The sequence below is a fragment of the Rhinolophus hipposideros genome (genome assembly GCF_964194185.1).
Source record: "Rhinolophus hipposideros genome assembly, chromosome: X".
In the NCBI taxonomy this organism is placed as follows: Eukaryota; Metazoa; Chordata; class Mammalia; order Chiroptera; family Rhinolophidae; genus Rhinolophus; species Rhinolophus hipposideros.
The window spans coordinates 2,135,166-2,150,297 of record NC_138046.1 but is presented as its reverse complement, the minus strand read 5'-3'; the positions used below and the strand labels follow the sequence as shown (position 1 = coordinate 2,150,297).

Here is a 15,132-nt window from a genome sequence, read left to right as displayed (position 1 = left end):
AAAATCCTAGACCCTGGGGAAACTGAATTATAAAATTTTCCATCTTCTTGCCTTTGTGCATAAGTTTCCCTCCTTCTAAAATGCTCTCCCATTTCTCAGATTACACATTTGACCTATCCTTTAGGCCCCAGCTTAAAAGCCTCAACCTCCGTGAAGACTTCCCAGCACTCCCTTGTGTGAATTCTTACAACACTTCTCACATACCTCTGTTGTGTCTTTGTGGTTATTTGGGCCAATTTTATCTCTGACTCTTTGAGGAGATTAAGATTAGACCATGCCTAAAGCAATTTTCTTTTCCATCCCCAAGCATAGCATCCCACAGAGATTATTTACTGTGTTAACTGCCTAAGTGTTTCCAAAGTGTGGTATACATGACTGTTTTAGGTTATTCACAGCCAAATGTTTTAAAACAGTTGGATATTTCCTTTAATGAGCGTTAGGAAAATATTTTGCTTTCCATTTATGATACCAGTAAAATGTTTTCTTTTTAAAATAAATATATTTAAGCTAAACAAAAGCAAGGTCTTTTTTAATAGTACAGGAATTACACAAGTGGAGAATTCATGGAGGTTAGATTAACCTGTCGGACAAACACCTCACTGAATGAAAGAAGACTAGAGAACCAAATCACACAACTACTTTCTCCTTCACAAGTGGTTTATTGTTTACTGACAATTTTCTTTAAGTATATAAATACAATTGCCCATCTTAACAAACAAACCTGTCCCTCCACTCCCTACAGCTGTTGCCCTGAAATGCTTGCCTATAGCTTATGTTCCCTTCCTTACTCTCCATTCATTCAAGCCCCTGCAATGAGACTTCCACGCCCACCATCTGACCATTACCTACTAACAAACAAAACCAATGACCCCTCCTGTCCTCAGTCATTCCTTCATCTCCTGCAGAGTCCTCCTCCTCTGTCCCTTAAATGTTCGAGTTTCCCCAATCTTTTACTAGTATTTATTATGACGATTGTACTGTAATCATCATAATAGTGATAAAAGTAATGTTTGTACCTCCTGAAAAACTGAAAAAGTACAGAAGAGAAACCAGAGGTGAACAGTTTGTCTACTTTTCCAGAAAAGAAAATTATGAATACATCCTCTTGTTCTTTCACACAAATGTTTCGCACCTTGGGGTTTTGGTCTCATTTTGTTGTTTCTACTTAACAGGGTCCCTTGGAGATCTTTTCACATCACCTCTTGGCATATATGTCTATTTAGGTTTTCTAATGGCTGTACAAGGTGTTCCACTGAATGAAAGTATTGTAACTTAGTTAACGTTCCTTGCTGATGCCCATTAGGTAGCTTCCAAACGTTACACAATTGAGTAACATCGTAGTAAATACCCTTAATATATGTAAGATTTTTTAAATTCCTATAAGTGGAATTCTCAGCTCAAAAGGAATGTTTTTAATTCTTGTATCATCAAATTACCCTCCACAGAAGTTACAAGAATGTATGTCCCCATCATGCATAAGACTGCCTGTTTACCCTTACTTCTGCCAACAGCTAATCACGGAAATTTGTTTTGCCAGTCGGGAAGGTAAGAACTGGGATCTCACGGCTCTTTTGATTTGCGTTTTTTAACTCATGAGGTTGAGAGTTTTTCTTATATTTGTTGGTGTTTCATATTCTTTTTCTGAAAACTATTTATACCCTTTGCTCATTTTTCTATCAGGCATTCATCTCTTTCTTACTACTGGTAAGAGTTCTTTGAATATAAAGGAAACTACATAATTTGTTCTACAAAAATTTTTCTTTTGCCCCAAGGCAGTCTTTAGCCCCACACAGATTGCCCTGAGTTGATGACTCCTGAATCTGTTGCCCCACTCCATGTTTCAATTGATTACGTATCTTCACCTATTATGAAGCTAAACTCATACATGTTTATAAAGACAACATGTCTAGAACTGAATTCATCTTTCCCCAGATATGCTCTTCCTCTTATGCTATCTTGGGTAACAATTTTATCATTTACCCAGAAATCTAAATCATCCATTTCTATCTAATCTCTTACATCCAACTGATCCAAAACCCTGGAATATTTTGCCCAAATGACTGTAATGCCCTCCTAACCAGCTTCACTGGCACTGGGTTTGTGTCCTGGGCCTGACTGTTCCAAGTTATGTGACCTAGAGCGTGTTTCTTACCCAAAACCTGTTCCTTCTCTGTGAAAAGTAGTGATCATAACATCTACTTCATTATTGCGAGGACTAAATTAAATTCTATGTACAGTATCTGGCATATAATAAACTCAATAAATGGTAGCTATTATCTCACTGCCGTACCTGTCACCACCCTCCTCCAAGCCATTCTCCTCGCTGCTGCCAGACTAACAGATCCAACCACGCCCCGTGCCTGGAATCCTCCACTCCACACACATTTAAGACATCTGAATTTCTTGGTGGCATATACAAGGCCATTCATGGGGTCTGTTATCCTTTGCAAGCCCATATACACTACCCTTCAGCCACATTAACTGTATGGCACATCCCAGAACACAGTATGCTTTTCACACTTCCACCGTTCCCGGCAGTCTTCACCGACAGACAAGCCCTTCCCAGCCTGTCACAACACTGATTCAATACTCCGCCAAGCATGTCCTTCTTTGAGTTCCCGCAGTGCTGTGCACTCACCTTGCCCTGCTGTAAATCACTTTGTTTACCTGTGTCTCTCCCACTAGACAGTGAGATCCTTGAGGGTAGGGATGTTTTATTCATGCTTGTATCCCCAGCAAGCCAGCCTGGGACCTAGCATTTCACAGGAGCCCCGTGTTTGTTGAACAGATGACTAGTTCTTGGTCCGAGCTGTTCAGACCTGTTCCCTTACTACTTCTGTAGTGATCATTGTCTATACATATATACAACTCTTTACCAACCCCTCCATTGTCCATGTCTCCTCTCGGGCAGTGCCAAACACCCCAGCCAAAATTTTTATTGCTCAGGCAGTCACAGGAGCATGGGACTGGTCCAACTCCAAGGGGTGGAACAGAAGACAAGGGCCTCAGTGTAGGCCCTCGCCAATGCCAGTGTTGAGATTAGAGCCCAGGCCCAAATGCCAGAGTGTTTCTATCTACTTATTCAGAACCTAAACTTTAGTATAGCGAGGGGAAACATCACAAGATCACTCCTTTAAGTGACTAGACTGGATGGCTATTTACACCACCCTCCTCCAACCCTGAGCCAACAGGAAGCACACACAGGCACAAGATACTTCTGTGGTGACTGGAGCAAACACGCCACTTATGTGACACTCTCCACACTGCAAGTCGGACTCCACAGCATCTCTAGCAAGCACAGAACAAGACACAGTTTTTCTAGTTTCTTTTAATAATTTTTAAAAGGCCACTAAGCAGCTACAGACACAGTTGAAAAGTAAACAAGTTTCCAAACAAAGATAAGAAACAGGAGACACATCCTTCACTCCACAAAGCAAAGCTCTATTTATTAATGTCCTCCCACCATCTCATTGGAGGCCTAGCTCTCCATGTGGTCAGGAGTTCTCTTCATTATTGTGCAGGGAGACCAGAGAACATTCAGGTGAGATGTCAAATTGACGGTGTACAGGAACGGCTGAGATCAAGGCCTACAGTTGGGGCCCTAGACTTGAGTGGGGGTTGGTCACCCTTAACCTCTTCCAGGCTGTGCCGAATTCCATAGCCGAAGTAGATAACAAACCCTAGTGGGGAAAGGTAGCTATGAAGTGGGGAAATAGTGAACTGTAAAGGCTAATAGGTCTCTTACTTGAGACCAAGAGGGAAAGGAGTTGGGGTGGGATACCCAAGAGGCCAACTCTTCCCAAGTGAATACCTACCAATCAGCATCCAGACCCCAAATCGGGCCCAGGTGCCAGCTGTCATCTGCATCATAAGGTAAACATTCACGAAGATGCTCAGTAGTGGGAGGACAGGCAAAGCAGGGACCTGGGAACAAAGCAAAATCTTTGTACATAGCGCTCCGCCAGGTGACCTAAATGAGACCCCTGATGACTACTCAGGCGGGGAAACACAGAGTCCAACTCCTACCCAACTGTGTATTTCAGTGTCCGCCATTTAGTGTGTCTCAAACGGGACTGCCAGGGACATGCAGAGTTTGGGGAAAGGAACTAAGGAGGGTCAGAGACGAAGTCTTTGGCCTACGTGTCTCCTAGATCTTTCCTTCCTTGTCCAATTAGAGAATATCTGTGAACTTTATTAGACTACAAGGTATCTGGAGCCTATTTTCTTCCAAGACAGGTTGTAGGGGGAAAGAGAGAGGTCATTTACCTTAAAGTGAAGGGGAGTAGAGCTCTGTGGCTGTCTCCAGATGACACCAGTAATCCCAGTAATGAGCGTCAGGAGCCCAACAACCACTGCAATCCACACGAGGTCTCCAGACAGCAGGGGAACTGACCACTGGGCTAGCACCAGGCAGAGGACACTGACCAGTAGAGCTTCAAGAGTCAGGTTGAGAAACGTCAAAACCAACTCTTGTGACCAAGAAGGGTCACCCTCTCTCTAGTTCTCCCTCAGCCACCAAATGCCACACACTGTCTCCTCACATCATGCCAACCTCAGAGACACCCCCAGAGAAAAACTCCATTGCTCACCAAGCAGTGAGGAACAAACATAGACAACTTGGCCAGAGAGTGGAGAGGGGATGGAGTTGCATGGACAAAATAGTCCCTGTAAGGTCAGCTTTTCTGCTTCAGGGGGCGTCTCCTCCTGCAACTCCAATTCATCTTCCTCATTCTTCGTCTCCGGGTCAGGCTGATACCTAGGGTTTGAGTAAGAAGGCAGTAGTAAGAACAACCCTTAACCACTTCAGCATCTCCCACGCAGCTTAACCATCCTCGTCACCATGAAAGGTAGCTCTTTGGGGCAGGGAGGGACACCCACAGTCCTCAAGGAGAGTCAGGATGATGGAGGCAGAGGAAGGAGGAGCAGATCTCCATCATTCCTCCTCCAATAAAAACCCAAATCACAGTATGCGGAGGGAGTCTCACCTGAGGATGAGAACACAAATAGACACCAGGGAGTAAGCCAGCAGGGTCCCAATTGACATGAGGTCCACAAGGTCAGTGAGTTCAAAGAGGAACGCCATTAACGCTGAAATGGATAAGCAGAAAATAAATGAGAAAAGGGAAGAGCAAAGTTAAGCAACTTGGCAAAACATCTAGGGGAAGGGCAAAAACGATTTTTCACCTGCGATAACGCCAGAGACCACAGTGGCCACGATGGGGGTGTGTGTGTCGCTGTGGATCTGGGCAAGGACTCGGAACAGGAGGCCGTCCTCTGCCATTGCGTAGATCACCCGAGGCATGGGGAACATAGAGCCCAAGAGGCTGGAGAGAAGAATGGCCAGAGTAGCATTGAGGTGACTGCAATCACTCTCCCCAAGCCTGTGAGGTTAAGGAGTCTCCACCTTCTCCTCACAGCCCTTTTAGGGACGTTCTCTGGTCCTGAATGCTATAGCCTGAGACTGGGACAGCACAAGAGAGCACACATTTGACACTGACCTGGTAGAAAGAGCACACAGGGATCCAACAGCCACAACATAGCGGGCAGGGGCCCAGCCAACATGGAGAAATGCCTCAGGCAAGGGGCTCTCAGGTTGAAGCTGGTAGTAAGGCATCATTAGCGTGAGTGCCGAGGAGACACCAAAATATGCCAAAAAGCAGACGAACAGTGAAATGACAATGCCCATGGGGATGGAACGCTGGGGATTCTGGGCCTCTTCCCCTGCAGGAAGGGGCACAAGGTTCGGAATCAGGGCAAAGGCTTACCTCTACCACCCCCAATCTGCACGCGGCCTGAGCGTACGCACTGTGCCCAAGCCCCCGACACAAAGCAAAGACTGTTACCAGTGGTAGCAATGCAGTCGAAGCCAACAAATGCATAGAAACATGTAGCTGCTCCACGCAGAAGCCCCTGGACCCCGAAAGGCACAAATCCGCCAGAGCCCAGAGGACCCAAGCTGGAGGGGAAGAATGATGACAAAGGTAAGGGCGTGTCCAGCCAGCTCCCTGCCCTTTCTGGAATGCGCGACACTTAGCTAGGAGTCCAAGGCCTGGGCTCCCACTCTTCCAGTGGCTCAGTGTGTACCCCCTGACCCCATCATATTCACAGGTCTGCATCTCCTGGGGGAGTCTCCTAACCTATAGGTGTCATTGACTCCAGCCACAGCCAGTTCGTAGTCCTCTTCCGTGAGCTTCCAGTTGTGCAGGTCCCCCTTAATGAAGCCAGAGACGATGACAAAACCAAGAACCAGAAGGTTCACGGCTGTGAACACTTTGGTCACCAGGGCCGACTCACTAGCCCCCAGAGCCAGCAAAGCTGTGGGAAAAAGGCATTCGGGACTCAGCAGGTCCCCAGTCCACACTTTGTTTCCCCACCTCTGTGCAGACTGGTCCTTCCCAGCTTCTTTTTTCTCCACCGAGCCCTTATCTCAGGCCTAGGCCCTCCTAGCCCCGCCCCGATAGGTACCCTGTCCCTTGCCTCACCAGTAAGCAACAACACAAGGCCCAAAGCAAAGAAGTCCGGATACTCTGCGAGGACGTGAGGGACGTTCAGTGAGATGCTTCCTTGCAGGGCCTGAGAGATGTGGTTCCCAATCAGGTTGTCGAAAGCCGAGCTCCAGGCCCGGGCCACACTGGCTGTACCTGGTGGAGCAGCGGGAGAAACATGGGGTCAAGTTTTCTCCTTCCTCTCCTCCCTCTCCCATTCAGTCTCACAAGAATCCCGCTGTTTTCACCTAGTCGTACTTTGTAAGAACCAGAATTAGTCAATAAAGGAAACCAGGACAGAGGTAAACAGAACAAACAAGTTCTCCACACCTTGAACCCTCCCAGTGCCCCAGCAAACACACACATTTAGGGGTAATGGTCCCTGCGATGACTTCGCATTCCACCCCGATTTCCTGACTCAAAAGCCCCCTCATTGGCTGTGCAGTTTCCAACCTGCCCACCATCTCACCGATGACATAGGAGAGGATGAGGTTCCAGCCGGTGGTGAAGGCCCAGAGTTCGCCCACAGTGACATAGCTGTAGAGATATGCAGAACCAGACCGAGGGACGCGGGCCCCAAACTCCGCATAGCACAGTCCAGCCAACACAGAAGACAGGGCGGCCACCAGAAAGCAGATGACAATGGATGGTCCTGCTTTATCTTTGGCCACCTCGCCAGCCAGGACATACACGCCTGCACCCAGCGTGCTGCCCACACCCAAGGCCACTAAATCCAGAGTGTTCAGGCATCTGGCAAGGCGAGACTCAGCCATGCCTAGCTCCAGTGAACGTCTGCGTACCAGCTTTCGACCAAATCTGCGAAGTGCCTTCCACAGCATTCTAGCTGGAATTCGAGAGGATGCTAGGATCTGGTGAGAAACCAGACAGAAGCTCTTCAGTAGGGCTCATTATCCCTAAGCTCTAAGAATGAATTACAATACCCTCTCCACAAGCACACGTGCTGGGGGGGTGTTGCGGGGAGGCTACTGAAGAAACAAAGGCAAGTCACTTTTCCTCTAACCTCAGTTTCTTCCTCCACAGGAATAATACCGACCAGGTTTGTGCGGTATTTGTGCTATTTCAGGAAAGGCATGTGAAAGCCGCCTATAGGAAGTACGTGGCCTAGTACCTCCTAAGTGCTCCGTCAATATTACACTCTTCTTTCTCAAGGGGAAACTGGGGAATTTATCCTAGACCCCAACTCAGGAACCATGGAACCTGATATTAAGGTCTGCGCCCTGGCCTGTAGCTCCTTGGGAATTAAACAGAGGGGACCTGGGAGGGGCCGGCCACTGTGGGAAGAAGCCCAGCATCCATCCACCTTCCAGCCCAGTGCTTGCCCCCAGGGCCACCCCGTAGGTGTGGTTCCTAGCTCCCCGGAGGGAGGGGGAGCGACCTGGTCAGCAGATCAAAAGTGAGCAGAGTCTTCATTCCATCCCTCCCAACCAAGCCCACGCCGCGGAACTGCGTGGCCGTGGCCCTGGGGAGTAAGCAAATGTCCCCCCATTTCCTCCCGCCCCGCTAAGGCTGACCTGCTAGCATCAACAGTGAGGCGGGGCTTCGACATGTAAAGATTCGGAGACGCGCCCCGAGACGGCCCCTGAGCAGCCCGAAATTGTTCACACCGGCGAGGAGGGGCTCCGCACTAGGCCCCCCGACTCAGCTCCCAAATGCTCATGCCCCATCTAGAAACGTTCTGGGGCTGAGGTGGAGAGGGGAGCCTTGGCCCCGGGGCCGGGGTCTCGCCAGCAACAGGTCACGGCCCCGTTGATGCAACTGCAAGCCATGGTTACCAGAGAACCCTCGGCGTGCCCTGACCTTCGCCGTCCCCCTCCGACGCACGTGTCGGCCCCCAAGGCTTACCAAAAGCGGCTGCAAGCCCGGGGAGCGGAGAGCCTCGGGTCGGCTTCGGCGAGGCTGAGTTAAGGCGAGTTGGTTTGGAGGTGCGGAGTTAGGCTGCTCAGGCTTCAAGCTGCTGCTTGGGGTCCTTGCGCGCCAAGAGCCCCTTATATACCCCCGGAGGCGGAGCCAGTAACGTCATGGAATCCCACCCCCAATCCTCCTCCTTACACACAACACACACAAACATACGCGCGCGCACTCCCACATGCACGCACACACTCCTCCGCTTTGCAAAAGGGATTGCGTGGGGCCTGACCCTGTTTCCCACTTGGTACAGCAAGACCAGCGTGGCGAGGAGCGAGAAAGGGGGAGGGCAGCCTTTCCACCTCGCTTACCTTGAGCAGGACAATGAGACGCTTCCTGGCCTGAGACCCCCTGGGATTTTTCTACCTTTGTGCCTTGATAGTCAGAATCAGTGATTGGCGGGGGTGGGGGAGGGAGAGAGGTGGAGAGGAAACAGCACGGGAGAGAGCCCCCGACTCCTCCCTCAGCCTTCCTTAACTTCCTTTCCTTCACCAGGTTCCCTCACCCCTGCAGTTTTTCCCAAGGACCATGGCAGATGATGGACAGCCGTCTGACGCTGTCCCCTCAGCTCTCACCTTCAACTGTGGGTGTTCCTTTTTTAAATTTGTTTTTTATGGAAGATGATTTCAATCCCTACCTGTACACAATCCCATCTAGGTTTCTAGGCCCCATCTCACCACAGTGCATCTCTAGCTACCTGTAAATGTTAAATTATTAAATATGAAATTCTGACAATATTGAAATATCGGAGGAGGGAGCTTATTTAATTCCGTTTCACTGATGAGTAAGCCGAGGCTCAGATGCATGGCTTGCCTGACATCACACCTCATTATTTATTCACCACCTGACTGATAAAACCTGGCCCGGTGGACTTCACTACCCGCCTCCCTTAGGTACCATACCTCATTTAAATGCGCAAGGAGAGGACGTGTGACACCAAGCAAAGCCTAACAGGGAGAAACTCCAGCACAGACACAGGCCCTTTTAGGTAAGGAGTTTCTGGGGACCTGAAGAGGAGCAGAGGAATCAAAGAATGATCACACTGGGGGTCAGACCCATAATCCCTTCCAGCCCAATCACTTCTTAGTCGGAAGGGAGCAACAAGGGGTGTGAAGGAGTAGTTCTCCACCAAAACAGCTCAGGGGTCAAAGATGGACCCAAATATCCTTGTTTCCTTTAATCCATTATGAATATGTCACCAACGAACTCTGTCTAAAATCTGAATCATTTTTGAAGTAATTGGTTATTTCCAGCTAGCTACCGCTCCACTTTGGCATTCCTTAAGTATTTATTGAGCACTGTGTATAGCATCTTGAGCAGCAATGAAGAGACTTCAAAGGAAACAGAATAAAATCCTTGCCTTCCTAATCATAAAACCCTAGTTAGGGTGAGAAAACACAGTAGAATTGCAACAGCATTACATAGTGGTTAGGAGTGCCGTCTTTGGAGTTAGACCTACCTTAAATCTCAGGCACAGCCACTGTGACCTGGAGCAAATTTTCTAACATCTCTGAGTCTCAGTTTCTGGATATAATACATTTCACAGGGGTTTTGTGCTGCTTAGATGAGATCACGATGTCAAATCGTCCTGCCTGGCACAGGGGAAGCATACAGTAAGAACTGAATACATATTCAGAATAATATATTCATGTGAATGGTAATGTTTTGGTTGCTTAGAGTAGGTGATTGATTCAATTCGGAGACTAATTGACAAAATGGTGTTGTAAATATTCAAGGAAAGAAGCCATCGGTACAGATTGGAATACATCAAGAGCCCTCTTAGATTATAAGGGGTTGAGAATGGAGGTTGGCAGAGACTTAAGCTGATCCTTGAAGCATGAAGGGGGATGAGCTGTGGACCTACAGGGAGGCATGAAGTCAGGGAACCACATAGAGACCAGCTGAGCAAGTGCAGTGTTTTATAGGCTGCAGTGGACGATAAGGTCGAGTAATGGATGACTCCCTCTTGGAGTAATAGGTGTCATAAATTTAAGCCCAGTATGTAAACAGTAATTCTTATCATTGGTCATACCCTCACACCATTCAAGTCTAACAGTGGACTTAACAGGCACTCCGTTATTCAATAAAAACTTGGTCAACTACTTAGAAGCATCAGGAGGTACCCTCCAATTCTAGCATTCCAAGATTTGTGAACAACTACTCTCACTCACCTATCCATCCCTTTCATGAATTTGTACATAGAATTTAACCATATTTTCTTCCTCAGCTCTTATTTTGTCAGAAGTTCCATGGTGTCTTCAATCATTGTGGACTTTCTCCTGTTTCAATATTTCTTGTGGTACAATGGCCAGGTGCAAAACATTGAAATTTTTGTTTGTTTTTATTATAAAACAATTTAGCAGTAATGCAAACTGCAATAAAGGTCACCTATAATTCCTAACAAACCAACTATTTGTGTTTTTGCATGCTGTGTTATGGTGTGTGTGTGTATGTGTTTGTGTGTATAGCATAGTCTATATATATATATATATATATATATATATATATACACATATATATATTTGTCTATATATTATACATATAATATTGAGACAGTTTAGCTAGCATGTCTTTAGGTAGACAGGGAGGTCCCTAGTAGAATAAACAAAGACATATCCTAAAACTCCAGATTTTGAAATTCCTCCTTTACTCCAGGACAAAATGTAACAAGGCCTTGAGGTTAATCATAAAATTTTGCTAATTCCTTCAGGATGGGCAAGCAGAACAAACCTGGTAGACTAATTTCATTAGAAGGCACCAGTTCCCTTCTACAAACAGTTCCCCTTCTCCAAACAGGTAAGGGACGGTACAAAAGTAAGAGTTTTTGCCTCAGTCATTGGGCAACCCCATTAGGGACCCGCTCGGGAGCTCTGACAGTTTGCTTTCAATAAACTATCCTTTTTTTAAAACTCTGTGCCTCTCCTGGGTCCGTGTTTCCATTCTTTGATCTCACAAGGCACCATCCCAGCGCTCACTCATTCACTCCGAAGTCCCCTACATCATTTGGGGACTCACAGGGACACATTCCCCCTTCAATATCACATATTAAATTGCCATATAATTGTACATTCCCTTTTTCATGATCGAAATTTTTTTCAAATTGATACTAGTAATTTGAAAACGTGTTAGTGGTTGTATACTATTCCATAGCAGCGATGCACCATTATTTTTTTCTGTATAAAAATCTTTATTCTGTAGTTCTTTGGTGCTATATTTTTGATGTAATTTTTTAAATTAAATTTATTGGGGTGACAATTGTTAGTACATTTACATAGATTTCAGGTGTACAATTCTGTATTACATCATCTATAAATCCCATTGTGTGTTCACCACCCAGAGTCAGTTCTCCTTCCATCACCATATATTTGATCCCCCTTACTCTCATCACCCACCCCCAACCCCCTTACCCTCTGGTAACCACTAAATTACTGTCTGTGTCTATGAGTTTTTCTTTCTCATTTGTTTGTCTTGTTCTTTTGTTGTTTTTGGTTTATACACCACATATCAGTGAAATCATATGGTTCTCTGCTTTTTCTGTCTGACTTATTTCACTTAGCATTATATACAGATTTAATGCAATCCCCATCAAAATCCCAATGGCATTTTTTAAAGAAATAGAACAAAAAATCATCGGATTTGTTTGGAACCACAAAAGACCCCGAATAGCCAAAGCAATATTAAAAAAAAAAGAACAATACTGGAGGTATCACACTCCCTGATTTTTGCTTGTACTACAGGGCTACAATAATCAAAACAGCTTGGTATTGGCGGAAAAACAGACACATAGACCAATGGAATAGAATTGAGAACCCAGAGATGTAATTTTTGAGTAAGATGTTTTATATACAACAAGCTAGTGCTAGCTTGGTTAAAGACATCTACAAATAAAAACATTCCTCACGCTTTTCAACATAATATACAAACCCGTAAAATCTGTCAAGGCGGAAACTGGGATTTCTTAAAGTATTGGAAAGTGCAGCATGTCAAAAGAAAAGAGTTATATATTAACAGCATTTAAGCACTCCGTAATATATGGTGGTCTTACTGTAATTGGAGGGCAACTTATCTATATATATACACACAAAATCTTTCAGAAGCAGGTAAAGTCAACAAAAGCACCAGTTCGTTAAATTACACGTTATCACATAGATAAGAAGTCTCTCTGATAGTTCCTCCTGTTCTGTGGAAGTGACAGTTGTGCCAACAGATCCTATCTGACCTTGTGTAGTCCCGTGTTGAGATCAAGGCCAGCTTCATCTGCCATTTCTTCTTTATTTACTTATTTATTTTTATTTTAAGTGTGTTTTTTCAGGACCCATCAGCTCCAAGTCAAGTAGTCGTTTCAATCTAGTTGTGGAGGGCGCCGCTCACACTGGCCCGGGTGGGGATCGAACCCACAACCCTGTTGTTAAGAGCATCACGCTCTAACCAACTGAGCTAACCGGCCGCCCCCATCTGCCATTTCTTGAAGTAGGATATCCACGTGGTTTTGTGTTTGTGGTGTTAGGGTTGTAGACACAACTACTCGTTGTGTCTTCCATTTGCTGTGTTTGAACATCAGTGCTACAAATTTGTCCATCAAAGCCAAAATCTTGTCAAGGAGCTTACTCCTCTATGTAGCATCCATGCACTTAACTACACTGGCCATGGACTTGGTTACCTTGCCCATTGTGACTGCAGCTTGAACTCTGGCTGCCACAACATCAACCCGAACACTCATTCTCAAGAAATTAATGGCTTGGTTCTGCTGACAGACCACATTTCAATGTGCATTCTTGTAACTTCTGTATTGCCTCTCTGAATGGCCTTATCAGCCTTTTCTTCTTTATCGCATTTCTTGGCATGCCTATTAAGTTCTTTTGCTGCAGACTTCAAGTTAAATAGGTGTTTCTCCATGTTGGACATGGTTCTACAACTTTCCTCAGGAGGCGACAGCCCAGGGCAGCAACGTGGATTTGATGGGAGGGCTCTCTAAGTGCTCTCTTAGTCCCTATCTGTGGCTGGCCAGGCCTCTAGGTTTGCCTGATGTAGCATTATTTATTTAAACATTTGTTCATTGTTTTTCCAGTTTTCCTTTATTCTGAGAAACACCTTCATTAGTACCACGTCACTATTTAGTTGAATTACTTTCTTAGGCTTCATTCCTAAGAGTGGGATTATTGAGTCAAACATAATGGACATATTTATAAACCTTGATACGGTTACAGTGCTTCGCCAAAGGAATTTTATCAATTTACAGTGCTATCAGCCATGTTAGAATAAATTTCTAACGTAACTATCATTTAAACAAGTTATTTGCTAATGAAATAAAATAGAAGTAGAAAGAAGTTCATTCTTGTGTAATTAATCTTTCTTTTGGAAATTGTTTATCCATATATTTTCTTTTTCCAACTTAGTTATTTGGGTCTTGATGCTTTCCTTATAACTTAGAATGAATTCTTCATGTAGATATTAACCTTTCTTCTGTAATGTTTGATTCAAATATTTTCCAGTGTTTGTTGCTTTTATTTACAAAGTTTAAAATTTTTAAACTTTTTATTGAGGTATGATATACAGAGAGGAATGTGCACACTGGTATCATAAGTACACAGCTCAACACATGTTCACAAAATGAACACACTCATGTAACAGCACTCACATTAAGAAACAAAACATTATTAGTACCCCAGAAACCCCCTTCATGCTTCCTTCCAGTTACTACTCCCCACCTCCAACAAGGGTAACCTCTGTCCTGACTTCTAACAGCCTAGACTTTTTTAAACCTGTTTTTGTACTGTATATAAATGGAATCATACAGTATGCACTCTTTTGTTAGTTTAGCTAAAATTCATATACCATAAAATTCGCCCTTAATTGCAAAGTGTTTGTAGTTTTTAGAATGTTCAGAGTTGTGCATCCATCACTGCAATCAATTTCAGAAGATTTCCAACATCCCAAAAAGAAACCTTGTTCCCATTCTCAATCGGTTCCCCATTTCCTCCCAACCCCCTCACCATTAGGCAACCACAATTCTACTTTGGGTCTCTGAACACTTCACATAAATGGAATCATCCAGTATGTGGTCTTTTGTGAACTGGCTACTTTCATTTAGCATAATGTTTTCAAGGTTCATCTATGTTGAACCGTGTATAAGTACTTCATTCTTTTTTATTGCCAAATAATATTCCATAGTACGAAAATATTGCATTTTATTTATCCGTTCATCGGCTGATGGATATTTGGGTTTCTATTTGTTTTCTACTATTATGAATAATGCTATGAACATTAGTGTACAAGTTTTTCTGTGGATATGTTTCAAATTCTTTTGAGTGCATACTTAGGAGTGGAGTTCTTGGGTCATATGGTAACTCTGTTTAACTTTTAAGGAGCTACTAGATTGTTTTCCACAAAGGCTGCACCAATTTACATCCCCACCAGCAGTGTATGTGGCTTCCAATTATTCCACGTTCTCCCCGATACTGTTATACTCCATTATTTGATCATAGCAAATAATGGCTTTGGTTTGCATTTCCCTAATAGCTAGTGATGGTGAACATCTTTGCATGTGCTTATCGGCTACTTGGATGTCTTCTCTGGATAAAAATCTATTCAAATCCTTTGTCCATTTTCACTTGGGCTATCTTTTTATTGAGTTTTAAGAGCTGTTTATATAATTTGGACACTAGACCCTTACCAGATATAAGACTGGCTAATATTTTTGACCATTCTATGGGCTGTTTTT

The 15,132-nt window shown here is 44.7% G+C and overlaps 1 protein-coding gene and 1 pseudogene across 3 annotated transcripts; both read right to left on the bottom strand.

Moving 5' to 3' along the window:
* Positions 1-3,330: 3,330 nt before the first annotated feature.
* Positions 3,331-8,734, bottom strand: SLC7A3 (solute carrier family 7 member 3). 2 transcript variants are annotated; one of them, XM_081042658.1, is made up of 12 exons: positions 8,349-8,734; positions 6,955-7,354; positions 6,483-6,641; positions 6,138-6,315; positions 5,844-5,956; positions 5,499-5,721; positions 5,185-5,324; positions 4,986-5,088; positions 4,590-4,756; positions 4,267-4,433; positions 3,816-3,924; positions 3,331-3,680 (listed from the first exon to the last, which is right to left on the bottom strand). In XM_081042658.1, the coding sequence occupies exons 2-12, from the start codon at positions 7,322-7,324 to the stop codon at positions 3,550-3,552; spliced, it is 1,860 nt and encodes a 619-aa protein (XP_080898784.1). In that variant the 5' UTR covers positions 7,325-7,354; positions 8,349-8,734; the 3' UTR covers positions 3,331-3,549. The 2 variants fall into 2 exon arrangements, with proteins under 2 accessions (XP_080898784.1, XP_080898785.1); XM_081042659.1 differs by lacking the exons at positions 5,499-5,721; positions 5,844-5,956 and having other exon boundaries at positions 3,452-3,680; positions 8,349-8,481.
* Positions 8,735-12,517: 3,783 nt separating this feature from the next.
* Positions 12,518-13,316, bottom strand: LOC308494482 (charged multivesicular body protein 1B2-like; annotated as a pseudogene). Its single transcript has 2 exons — positions 12,867-13,316; positions 12,518-12,668 (listed from the first exon to the last, which is right to left on the bottom strand). The product of its transcript is annotated as a charged multivesicular body protein 1B2-like (transcript).
* Positions 13,317-15,132: the final 1,816 nt, after the last annotated feature.